The sequence below is a fragment of the Myotis brandtii genome, unplaced genomic scaffold (assembly GCF_000412655.1).
Source record: "Myotis brandtii unplaced genomic scaffold, ASM41265v1 scaffold115, whole genome shotgun sequence".
Classification (NCBI taxonomy): Eukaryota; Metazoa; Chordata; class Mammalia; order Chiroptera; family Vespertilionidae; genus Myotis; species Myotis brandtii.
This window is the reverse complement of record NW_005353967.1, coordinates 10,960,497-10,973,788: the sequence shown is the minus strand read 5'-3', so window position 1 is coordinate 10,973,788 and position 13,292 is coordinate 10,960,497. Positions and strand designations below refer to the sequence as shown.

The 13,292-nt window shown below is 34.4% G+C and overlaps 1 protein-coding gene across 4 annotated transcripts in view; it reads left to right on the top strand.

The window, feature by feature from the left end:
- ADAMTS6 (ADAM metallopeptidase with thrombospondin type 1 motif, 6) overlaps nucleotides 1–13,292 on the top strand; it is a 229,492-nt gene that overhangs the window by 96,726 nt on the left and 119,474 nt on the right. For all 4 annotated transcript variants that reach the window (XM_014549006.1, XM_014549001.1, XM_014548999.1 and 1 more), the window contains exon 10: nucleotides 6,918–7,064. In XM_014549006.1, the coding sequence (XP_014404492.1) occupies nucleotides 6,918–7,064 (147 nt within the window). The remainder of the gene's footprint in view (nucleotides 1–6,917; nucleotides 7,065–13,292) is intronic.

The window sequence follows — 13,292 nt, the reverse complement described above, 5'->3', positions numbered from 1 at the left end:
AGATTCTGAGTCACAGAAGCTTAACTTAATTTTTTTTTTTAAATGTCAATTACAGTCCTGGCCATGTAGCTTAGTTGATTGGAGCATCATCCTTTATACCAAAAGGTTGTGCTTTCGATTGGGGCATGTACGGGAGGCAACTGATCAATGTTTCTCTCTCACATCAGTGTTTTTTTCTCTCTCTCCCTCCTTCTATCTCTCAAATCAATTTATATTATATTAGTTTCATGTATTCAGAATAGTGATTAGGAATTTATATAACTTATGAAGTGATCCCCCCAAAAGTCTAGTACCCACCTGGCACCATACATAGTTATATTATTGACTATTTTCCTTATGCATTACTTTACATCCCCCTGGCTATTTTATAATTGCCAATTTGTATTTCTCAATTCCTCACAGAATCTTAATTTAATGCATAACCTTTATTGCACAGTCTTTAGTGTATATTGCAACCCCTTTGTCTCTGAGTGGTGATCCCACTCATTTTGACCCAAACTCTACCCTTTCTACTTTTATTACTGATATGATTTTATATTTTTTTATTACACTATTCACCATCAAACAAGGTATGTTCATATGATGCTTTCTAGATTTTGTCTCTCATGTTTTACAGTCCATCAATAGGAAGACTTTCACTCATGCACAATTTCATACCAGAGATTTAATGAGCACCTGCTATATTGACCTAATATAGTGTATTGTGACTACAGTGATGATGAAAATAACATCTCCTATCCTGAAGAAACACATCCTTTTTATTAATTTAGCTCTTTTCCTACTCCTGATCAATTTTCCAACTCTTTTTTTTATAATAGCTATAGATCTCAACACCATATTTATTACCTTATTTAATCATTTAAAAATATATTTTTATTGATTTCAGAGAGGAAGAGAGAGGGAGAGAAAGATAGAAACATCAATAATGAGAGAGAATCATTGGTCGGCTGCCTCGTGCGTGCCCCACACTGGGATTGAGCCTGCAACCCAGGAATCGAACCCGGGACTCTTCAGTCTGCAGGCCGACGCTCTATCCACTAAGCCAAACCGTTTAGGGATGATTTTCCAACTCTTGGTCAATTACTTCAAGAACATCTAACTCTCATTCATGAATTAAAACAAAAGCAAAACTGCTAGGCTGATAGCCAAGATGGCTATTAAGTGGTTAATCAGTGGATAGCATATACAGAGTAGATACAATAGACAAAGGGATTATTCATGTCCCGGGTGGGACAGAGCAGGTGGTGCAAAATTTCTTCACAGTACTCAGCACAGCACCCAGTTTGAAACTTATGAATTGTTTATTGCTGGAATTTTTTATTTAATACTAGAGGCCTGGTGCACGGATTTGTGCACCGGTGGGGTACCTCGGCCTGGCCTGCAGGGATCAGTGGACTTCTGTGCCACCGCAGCCCGGCCTTACCTGCCAGCTCATCAGGCTCCAGCCCACTGTCCACGTTGATCCTGCACAGCACGAAGTAGTGTGTTAAGTGGCAAGTGGCCAGGGAGGAGCCCACGCCCAGGCTGGGCGCTGCTCCTGCTCATCCTGGCCCCCCTGCCACCGCAGCCTGGGCACGCAGGGGGAGTGTCCATGGGAGAGGCTCACGCAGCCACAGCTGCACTCATCAGCTGTCAGCCCAGAGTCTGGCAGCCGTCTGTTAGCTGAGCCGCACTCCTACATTGAGCGTCTGGCCCCTGGTGGTCAGTGCACGTCATAGCTACTGGCCTGTCATCCAGTTGTCTGTTCGTTCATCCAGTCACTTAGGCTTTTATATATATAGATTTTTGGATTGTGGTTGACCGCAGATTACTGAAACGGCAGATAAGGGGGACTACTTTAGTAAGTAATCCTGCTCTTTATCCAGGGGGTGATGTTACCTCATTTCTTAAAGTTATCCTGAGACATAGCCTGGGTTAAGAGCAAGCCTTGCAGACTTGATATACCCAGCATAACGTAGGAATCACAAGAGGCCCACGGAAAGCTGTCTCTCTTAACTTCCCCCTCTCTCTCTCTAACCTTTCTCTCTCTCTCTGGTCCTACAACCCTCCACACATGAGAAACATTACTTTTATGTAATATGAAATGTTTTATTAAACACATAAAACCAACCATGGGAGTGTTCTCTTGTTACTACTGTTCACTCATCAGGGTGGGCCCCAGGTTTATTACACTCTCTCTCTCCTGTCTCTCTTGTTCTTTTAAAAAAACAGTATTTTTGAAACTAAAGAGCAGACTTTATTTTACATCTATCTATCTATCTATCTATCTATCTATCTATCATCTTTCTTTCTTTCTTTCTTTCTTTCTTTCTTTCTTTCTTTCTTTCTTTCTTTCTCTCTTTCTTTCTTTCTCTCTTTCTCTCTTCTCTTTCTCTCTTTCTCTCTTTCTCTCTTTCTCTCTTTCTTTCTTTCTTTCTTTCTTTCTTTCTTTCTTTCTTTCTTTCTTTCTTTCTTTCTTTCTTTCTTTCTTTCTTCCTCCTACCTACCTATCCATCCGTCCATCTATCCATCCAACCTTAGTTCTTGGCACAATATCATTATCAGTCCCAGTAAGGACCCTTCTGCTCTATTTCTATATTTCCATTCCCACTGCCATTTGTTTTCCCCCATAAATAACTACTCTAACAATTTTGATATGTATATTTGAGTACATACATATCCTTGTAAAATATTGCAGGTTGTTTTGTACATGTATGTATTCATTTTTAGCTTTTTAAGTTTGAAATGATTTCAAACTTATAGAAATATTGATATAATAAAAAGCCTTTCCATGTGTCCGTCACTCAGATTCAGCTGTTAATATTTTGCAATATTTGCTATCTCTTTCTGTATATGTACATGAAATTTTTCTTAGGTATTTGAGAGTAAGTTGTAGACATTTCCCTTATTCCCAAATATTTCAGCATCTGTTTCCTAAGGTGAAAAGATAATCTCTTATATAACCATAGTAGAGTTGTCAAATTAGAAAATTTAACATTGATATACTTCTATCATTAATATACAATCATATTCAAGTTTTATCAATTGTCCCAGAAATGTTCTTTATAACCTCCTTTCCTTCTCTTCCAATCCAGTTTTCATTGCATTTAGTTATGTCTCTTTAGTCTTTAATTTGGAACAATTCCATGACCTTTCTTTGTTATTTGAGAGTGTGTATGTAATTTTTGTTTACATGTTTGATATAGTGTTATAGACATTGTTCCTTTTCTTAATTTTTCACTGTTTTTAAGATCCACCCATACTTATGTGTAGACATCTATCTTGTTTGCTGACTCCAAGTTCTGTTTAGTATTCCATAATATGCATCTGCCAAAGTTTACTTATCCATTCCCTAGTGACAGACACCTAGATTGTCTTTATCTCCTTGCTATCATAAATAATCCTGTCATGAACATCTTTATGCATATTCTCCTTGGGAATATTTCTGGGATATATATCCAAGAATAGGATTTCTGGGTCATAATGTATCTGCCTATTTAATCTGACTAAGCACTGCTGACTTGCTCTCTGGAACAGCTGCCCTGACCACATTACAAATGCTGTGAACTAAGATCCCAGTTCCTCTACATTACTGCCAACACTTAGTCCTAGGTAACATTCCAGTGTTTGTCAGTGTGATGGTTTTAAAGTGGCCTCTTATTTATTCTTTCTGATCACTAATGAGTTTCACTTTTTTGCTTTCCAAACTCTTCATCAATAGTTTCCTCAGGAGAGAAAAAAAAAATCTTGTCTCTCTTATCCTTCTGAATTTTTAAAAACTATGTACCCTATTGTATATTTTTCAGCTGATGTCTAAAAATTTTTATTTTTTTCTAAGTAACTACAAAAGATAGAATTTCTGGAATACTGTATATATTAGCATGTGAAAATAAAATTGTTATATATGTCTTTTAAAAATATCCAGTTGAATCTGCATGCCATAGCAATTTGGAAACTATCATATGCCTTTAAAAAATACACAAACCCATTCTTATTTTATAGTTAAAATCTTAATCATTTTTTCCCTTTAACTCAATATGTTTGCTTCTTCTCTCCCTCCCAAACTATTACCCTAATGGTATATTTTATATTTTCAAAATATTTAAACATATAGTTTATGCTTAAAAGTATGTTTAATTATATAAAATATCTCCATATAAAAATATATCTATATAGCAATTACATTAAAAAATTTCCTATAATCATAAAAATGTTTTTTCCTGGATTATTTTTTCATTAAATAGCAATCATTATTAATGATTGATCAGAAGGGCATATCCATATTACAGATTTAAAAAGTAATAAAATATAAAAGCAAAGTCTTTATAAGAAGCTGTATCTTTAATTAGATATATTTTTAAATTATTGCATTTATCTTTGTATTCCTATAAAATAAGGAAGGATTTCAGCATCAGTTCAATTTCTTCATTTTGTTTCTGTAGATGATGAATGCTTTGTTAATATAAGTAAGTAGATGAGATGAAAGGAGTTTATTATAGAAATATCTATCAATTCATTGAACTACTTTTGAATTATTTGTCAAAACATAACCATGGTGATTTATCATGAAAATAATTTTTACAATCTATCAGCTGTTAATTTGATTATATCCTCCTATAAATTTGATGAAAGCAAGAAACTACCTGATATGTTATTCAATCATTAACACCATTCTCTTTCTCAAAGCTGCCACCAAATGTTTTCCATTTCTCTTTTCTTGATGCCCATCCATATTTTTATCCTCCAAGGCTATGAACTATTATAAAATTGTGGATGGGTGAAAGATAAGTTTTTCTTTTGTAAGTGGGAGAAATTTAATTTCAAAAGAAGGAACTTGATTTTTTCAAAGAATAGAGTACATAATGAAGTTGAAGATCTCGAAAATGACTTTCTTAAAACCATCTGTGCCTGCCTACACCTATCTTAGCATGACTGTGGGATATTTAAGAGACTGCTGCTAAAAGGAAACCATATTTTAAAGCTATTATCATTTGACAAGAATTATAGTAGTACTCACACAGTAGTACCAACCTTTCAGAGAAATATAGAATATTAAGTTTATTGGATTAAGAATTTGAACAAAGGAGCCTTTTATGTAAAGTTGTAGCTGATTGTTTTGACAGAATATATGTCTAATTCAACTAATTGTAAATTCCACCATCATGTCCTTAGAAGAGCATTCAATTAGGTTGACTCCAATATGTTGATGTCAAGTGGGAAAATGAAATATTTGTGTTCTTGGATAGTTATTTGGTATTTTAACATGGGTTTCTGGACATTTTCATACACTTCTCTTCCTTTGCTTATGTTAGTTCCTCTGCCTGAAATACTTGTTACTCCTGTCTATCCCCCATGTATGAACATATTATATGTCCTCATTATAGCTCTTTCATATTGTATTTATAAAGGCCAATTCATTCTATACATGTCTCAAATCTAATCCCATCTCTCCATCCAGTGCCCTAATTCATACCCACATCATTTTCCAATTGATAATGATCTTCCTTCTGCTCCCCCTGGCTCCATTCTCTTCCCACTCCAATGTCTCCAGCACAAAATTATTATAATGACCTGTCTAAAATACAGATCAAGTTCTTATTCTTCTTCTCAGAAATCATCAGCTGCTCTTACAAATCTTCAATGTCTCTATACTGCCAAATGCATTAATATTTACTTTCATTTATTGTCTTCTCAATTACCTGTCCAATTTTTTTCTCTAGCAACTACCCTCATCTATTTTATACTCTTGTCACACAAATCATTTATTTCCTTGAACACACATCATTTATTAGAATGTCACAATGGAGACATATTTTTTTTAGTAATATTCATCCTGAACTTTTGGCTACTTGTGATGAAAGGCTAAAATTTATTTATATGTAGTGGGTATATATCCTTTACAGAAAAATTTTGGTGTATTATTAAAAATATTTTTAAATCACATTGATGGTACTAAGCATGGCCACAGGACACTGAAAACAAACAAACAAAAGCTTTGAAAAATAAAGGGAGGTGTTAATAAAGAAAAACTTTATCTTCATAATCATTCAATATGTCAAGACATTTCAAAATGTGTTTTGAAAACTCATAAAAACAAATTGCCTATGTATTTAATTCTCTTTTATTTATATTAGTAAGTAAAAGGACTTTGTGTTTGGCCTATAACCCAGGACTCCATGGATCAAAACCATCTTTTTATAATTCCTTTCTGATTCATAGTGAAGTAGTATGAACTCTAGCATCTTAAAAAGCAGGTTCTGCTAAAAATTCCAACACTTACTGTGTGATCATTAATAGGTCTTGTATTTTTACTAAATTTGTTTTTCTCATCTATAAAGTGAGAATTAATACATAATCTGTATCTGTTCAAGAAGAGATAACATTTGAGATTATATGATAAATTTAAAGGGATTTGGAGATATATTGTATCATTGATTTATTCCTTAGTCTCTTTAACTTTAAGCCTATATTTCCTTAGAGCAGCAGTTCTCAACCTGTGGGTCGAGACCCCTTTGGGGGTCGAACGACCCTTTCACAGGGGTCGCCTAAGACCATTGGAAAACACATATATAATTACAAATTGTTTTTGTGATTAATCACTATGCTTTAATTATGTTCAATTTGTAACAATGAAAATACATCCTGCATATCAGATATTTACATTACGATTCATAACAGTAGCAAAATTACAGTTATAAAGTAGCAACAAAACTAATTTTATGGTTGGGGGTCACCACAACATGAGGAACTGTATTAAAGGGTCACGGCATTAGGAAGGTTGAGAACCACTGCCTTAGAGGGTCTAGTCTACTCTTATGGAAGGCATGTGTTAATAAAACTAATACATGATCAAATAAGAAAATAAAGGATGTATTGGGGTTTGTTTTATTTTTTCTTACTTCTTTTATGTTTCTTATGTTTCTTCCTTGTTAAAACAGTTTTGGTATGAACCATGATGGACTTGGAAATCCTTGTGGGACGAAAGGTCATGAAACAGCAAAACTTATGGCAGCTCACATTACTGCAAATACCAATCCTTTTTCCTGGTCTTCCTGCAGTCGAGACTATATCACCAGCTTTCTAGAGTAAGTAATCTCTGGAGAGTGATGATGAATTGCTCTAGAAGTAAACCATTGCTAGAAGTCTAATATGTAGTGCTTCAAACTTTGCATAATGAGTAACTTTTATAGGGCCCAGCGATATTTCAGGCGGTTCCGAAAGTACTTTAATATATCATTGTGGCAAATATTTTCCTTCATACTCAAACAGAACTTACAGAATAGATTAGAGGAACTGAAGCAAGGATTTAAGTGGAGTTGATGATATGAGTGTTAGAAATGTTCACTAAATGGGAAGCAATGTCAGAAAAAATGTAGATTTACACAATTTAATAGAGCATAGGTCAAACTTTAATTCAGTGATTATACATTTCATTTTATTGGTGAAAGAAAACAGAGTTCTATAAGAATGCCTTAGTATCTAATAGTAATAAACAACAACAACAAAAAATCAAACACCCACAAAATAAAAATGAAAAATTGAAAACTTGTCTTTGAAAATTTATTTTTAAATATATTCTTATGGGTTTCAGAGAGGAAGAGAGAGGAAGAGATAGAAACATCAATGATGAGAGAGAATCATTGATCAGCTGTCTCCTGCATGTCCCCTACTGGGATCAAAACGTGATCTCCTGGTTCATAGGTCGACGCTCAACCACTGAGCAACACTGGCCAGGCTTGAAAATTTATTAAGAAACACATCTTTCCTACAGTTTAGGACCTTCTTTCTTGGTCTTTTAATGTGTACTTCAAGAGTTTGGTTACTTAACTGTGAAGAATATAAATTAGCTAATAGGAAGGCAGGTGTTCTTCACATTTCACCTGCACATCGGGGCTTCAGTATTGAACTTTGTAAACTAATAGTCTTAGGTCTCATTTTCTAACTTTGTGACCTTGGGCGTGTTACTTCAGCTTTATAATCTTCAGATCCTCATTTCTTAAGTGAGTTTAGTTAATAATACATACAACATCAGGTTATTATGTATATAATCATGTATAATGCTAAAATGTATTAAAAACACTTAAGAGACATTCATCAAGTGGTAAATATTATTTTAAATGATATCAAGATTTTAAGCTCTATGGCTCTGTCATTACCTTCAATAATTTTGTGCCATTTTTTTCCCTTGGGGAGAAGAGATTAAATACTCTGTGAAAAGGTGAGTCATACATAAAGCACAGGTGGTTATTTAAACAGGATTTAAAAATTCTTTTTAAAAATTGTCCTTTCAGATTTCACATTAACATGATGATAGTGTAACATTTTTAAAAATTCAGATAGGTTATATAGGATAACCTACTTGTAAGTTCGTTTAAATTTTGGTTCATATCTGGGAATGGTCTGATTATATTCTGAAAACTTATAAATACTTATTTTTTAAAAAGCCTCAACAAGAGATTTAAAAATACCCAATACAGTGCTTTACTCAATCAAAGATTAAAGGATAAATGCTTAAAATGGGCTCTTTTGAATTAACTAATATAATAATGAAGTTGAAGGAATTCACTTAGAAGGTAGTGCTGCATAACCTAACAGTTTTTAATCTTAATAATAGACCATTATAACACTGTGCTTGCCTGGTGCCAAAACTGGGTAAAGGGCTATAAAGATAGACCACAGAGAATTTGTTTGACATCTTTTGGTAGTTTTTTTTTTTAACACAAAGCACTTGCAATATCATTTTCCAAGATTTTTTTTAAATGAGATCATATTACCTAAATTTAAACATTGTTGAAAATCTGCTCTTCCCAGAAATCAAGCCAGATCTGCCATTTCTCTCTTGACTTGGCTCATGTTTTTATAATGGAATCTTAGTAACTGTCACCAGAAAGACAAACTATATAACATGCTCAGTATTCCTGTGCATTTTCAAAGGCTTCCCTCCTCTTGTTCTTTTCAAGTACCATTTTTTTTTTGCTCCTCTTTCCTGTTTCTATTGCACAGCCCTTTGCTAGACCATCTCTGTATGCATACTAAATACAAGGACCAGGTTTCATTTCTTGCCAGCACCTACCCAGTTGAAATAGTATTAAGGCTATTAAAATACTCCAAAAGGAAATCCCAAAATTGCTGATAAAATACAGTTAAGAAATCACCACTGGTTTGGTGAGAAATGTAAAATTCTTATTAATTGCAAGAAAGTGTCCCATTGAATTAATTAAAATAATTAATACAAAGAGCATTATTTAAGCCTTATTGCCTCTTTGCATTTCGTATGTGTAAGCATGATTAGTATTGTCAGGGTTCTAATGGGCTTATTTATCCTGTATTTTATAAAAATATTTCTGTTGTGCATTCTCCTGGGGATAGATACTCACAAAATTAAAGCCATTTGTGAGAGACAGATGTGAAAGACAATGGGTAGCAATTTGGGGAAAGTTGGCTTCCCGCCCCCTCCCCCCCTCGCCTTTAATAATAAACTAAACAACCTTGATCATAATCTGACTAAGCAGTAAAGATTTTTAAAATACAAAGCCCTTTAAAAAGGTCAGTTCACTGGAGCACAAAGACATAATAGTAACTTTCTTGAATTTCTTTGTTCCTTTTTATTAATGCAATGGACTTAATTGCTTTAGCAGCTATGTGTGATACTTTTTAAAATCCAGTGATATTTTGATCAGGGATTGAGGTTACATTTATGTTTTATAGTTGGCTCAAAAAGACTCATAACATTTTATTTCAGTTTCTCCTCTCAAGAAAAAGAAATCTGTAAAGATGAATTGTTTAGGAACTGTAGCCCAGCCAACAAAATGCATACCTTTCTCTACTTAGTAACTGTATAGGCCAAAGATGGTGGATTTTAACAATGAGCTTTCTATGATTTATAGATTCACTATTCACTATGTTCAACTGAAAACCATTCCATGGCCTTTAAATGCCAATATAGTAAAAAGTCTCTCGTGTCAAACACTACGTGCTACTGATCAATCAGGAGATGGTGTTTACCAACTCCCAATATTTTTTTTCAGATTTCTTAAACTCGGTGATTCAATAAGTGGTTCATGAATCGCCCAGAAGCCGTCCTGATTAAGTAATAAAGAACCTATTTCCGTTAGAATGGACGTGTTATGCCAGCTTCTGATGTTTTCGCCGACGGCTTTGCAGGTAGTGTCCTTCCTATCTGCCTGCGGGACTTATTTATTTATTTATTGACTTAGAAAGTGGAGAAAGATGAACCTGGTATCATGGCTCACTCTCACTGATGACACTGGGCTAATTTACCAGGCAGTGGAAGGCAGCCAGAAGTCATTTAGTTCAGGTTTTTGTTTTTTGTTTTTTCTTATTCTTTTTTTTTCCCCATATATTTTCCACCACTTAGTGGTAGTAGTACAGAGTAATTTCATATAGTTTTTTAAAATTCTGAGGCCTCTGTGAATCAACTTGCTCTATTTAAATTAAAGTCTGTTATATTGTTTGAACTGTCAAAGATCCATAGCAAAATCTCCTACAGTTTCCAGATTAAATAGAGATTATCCATTTTCACAGAAAGGATGGAAGCTGAAAAGGAAAGGCAACATTACGGTTGAAGGTGAGCTAGGAAGAAAGGTGAGTGTAGAGCTACAAGAGAAGTGACATAAGATGAACAGGATGACTAAGGCACTCATATTTCTTCTATAGTATTTACTTTGAAGGTCAATGTCAATGATCTATTAGACGAAAAACAGTTTTATAGATGGGACCTCTTTTTTTACATGGAACCCATGGAACAGCTTAGAAAAACAGGTTTCTCCTTCCTTCCATGTTTCTGACACGTTTGGGGGACTTCACTCAAATCCATAAATATCATCGATAAGTTCTAATTATGTATGGAGAAAAAGAGAGCATAACTTAATAAACCGTTATTGATACTGTGTTTGCATATTGGAGGCTTCAAGTTTAGTTTTGTTCAAGCACCCCTCTCATCCAGAGGACAAGAGAGAAAGGTTTGACTTAAAGTAACTCATTTTAGGATGGAATGTATGGTTAGTTTTGTGAAGACTGGTAGCGCAGTTTATGAGAACACAGTAGGTAAGAAACTTCACTTGTAGATGATACCAACTTAATTCATTTTTGCTTAATTTAGATATATGAGCACAATTCTGTGGAAAATAATACCAGATGGCATTATTATGTTAACTTTTTGTTGTTGTTGTTCAGAGACTGTTAAGATATGTATAGAGTTATATAGAAAGATTTATTTTTTAGATTGACCCATTGTACTATAGACTGAAGGTCTATACTTTATCGTATAATTGTTGAAGTGAAAAATAAATCTACAATTACAATTAGGGGTATGTCCTTATGTGTTCTGGAAGCAAAGCCAAGAGTGCATATTTTATGTAAGGGTCTGTAAATTTTAGTTGAAGACTCAACTCTGGCTCATGTTCCTATTTTCAAGGCTAACTTTTGAGCTATGTAAATAAGATTTCTCTAAATTAGAAGTAGGATACATAAAATATGACTTTGCTATCACGCTGCGAGGATTTTTGGAAATGTAAATATACTTTGATTTACTAAGAATTTCGTAGTCAAGGAAAAAGCATATTCTCAAACTGATACAATTTTTTTTGGCCTTGTCTTAGAAGCATAAACAAAAGCAGAATCTGTGAATTCAATAGTTATCTATATTGCTGTATATTTTAACTAGGATCGGGCTTTTAGTTATGAAATATATGCTGCTAGGGAAATAATCACAATTCTACTTTTTATGTTTATTCTTTTGCTCTGGACACATGTATATTATACTTAACAATAGAAAGTTGCATTAGCATCTCAGATGGAAACTACTAACAGTATCCTTCATTTTTTTAATGATGAGTGAGGTTTATGTTTTCTGAGTGGAAAAAATTCTCATATGTCACTAAAACACAAACTATGTTTAAAAGTGCTATTTGATGAGAAAATATTATATGTAATATTACCACTGTTATTATTTTGATAGTAGTAGCATAAATAATACTAGGTTCACCATCATAAGACTTGTATGGTTGAATTGATGAGCTAGAACCCTGGATTAAATAAAAATTACTCATAACTTCCATTTTGTTAAAAGGAAATAATTATAAAATATTTAAAAAATCTCATCTGTAATATTTTTAAGAAAGAGAATATATTTGTCCCAGGAGACCTGTACAAAAATATTCATATCAGCATAATTTGCAATTTCCAGAAATTAGAAATAATTCAAATGCTCATTTGATATTTGTGGCATAGTCTTAAATGGAATGTCAAAGAACAATATGAATGGACAGGCTATAGTTATACACATCAATATAGATATATCCCACTTTCCTAGTACTGAGTGAGTGAAAGAATAAAGTCACAAAGGAAAACGTACAATACGACTCCTATTGTACAGACTCCAAAATCAGGCAGATGAATATTGGGAGGTAAAACTACTAATAAAATGAAGGAAATTATTATTAAACAATCAGAATATTAGTTACTTCCTGAGGGACAATAGGGGTGTAATTGGAATATACGACTTGGTAATTTAAAAATAAAGGAAGAAAGAAAAGCACTTCCAGGGTTAATATAAATCTCTACTTGAAATTAACAGGAAAGTAGCAGACAAACGTTAGTAACCGTATGCAAAAGTATTTTTGTCACTTAACCCTCAGTTAAGAATTAAAATATGAAAATGACCCCATCCCCCAAATACTTTAAGCAAGATTTTATTGTACAATATATACCAGATATGGTTACTAGGAGGAAACCATGCAGTATATAGAAACACTTTAAATCAGCCTTGCCCCATACTTGCTTTCCTGGAGCCAATAAAAATAGGTATGACACTTGACTTACAAACATTAGTGATTTGTACAAACATCACCAAATCCATCTCAAAAGGCCTTGTTGATGCCATGTTCCTAAATATGCATGTTCATTCTTAAGGATCTATATGATTTTTTGCTTATATTTCATTTTATACTAGAGGCCCAGTGCACGAAATTTGTGCACGGGGGGTGGGGGTGTCCCAAAGCCTGGCCTGCACGCTCTCCAATCTGGGACCCCTCCGGGGACATCCGACTTGCAATCCGGGACCACTGGCTTTTAATCACTTGCCTGCCTTCCTACCTGATCACCCCTAACTGCCTCTGCTTGCCAGCCTAATCACCCCCTAACTGGCCCCCTACTTGCCTGGTCATCCCCTAACTGCCCCCCTGCCGACTTGGTCACCTCCTAATTGCCCCCCTGCTGGCCTGGCCATCCCCTAACTGCCCCCCTGCCGGCCTGGCCACCCCCTAACTGCCCTCCCCCCTGCTGGCCTAGCC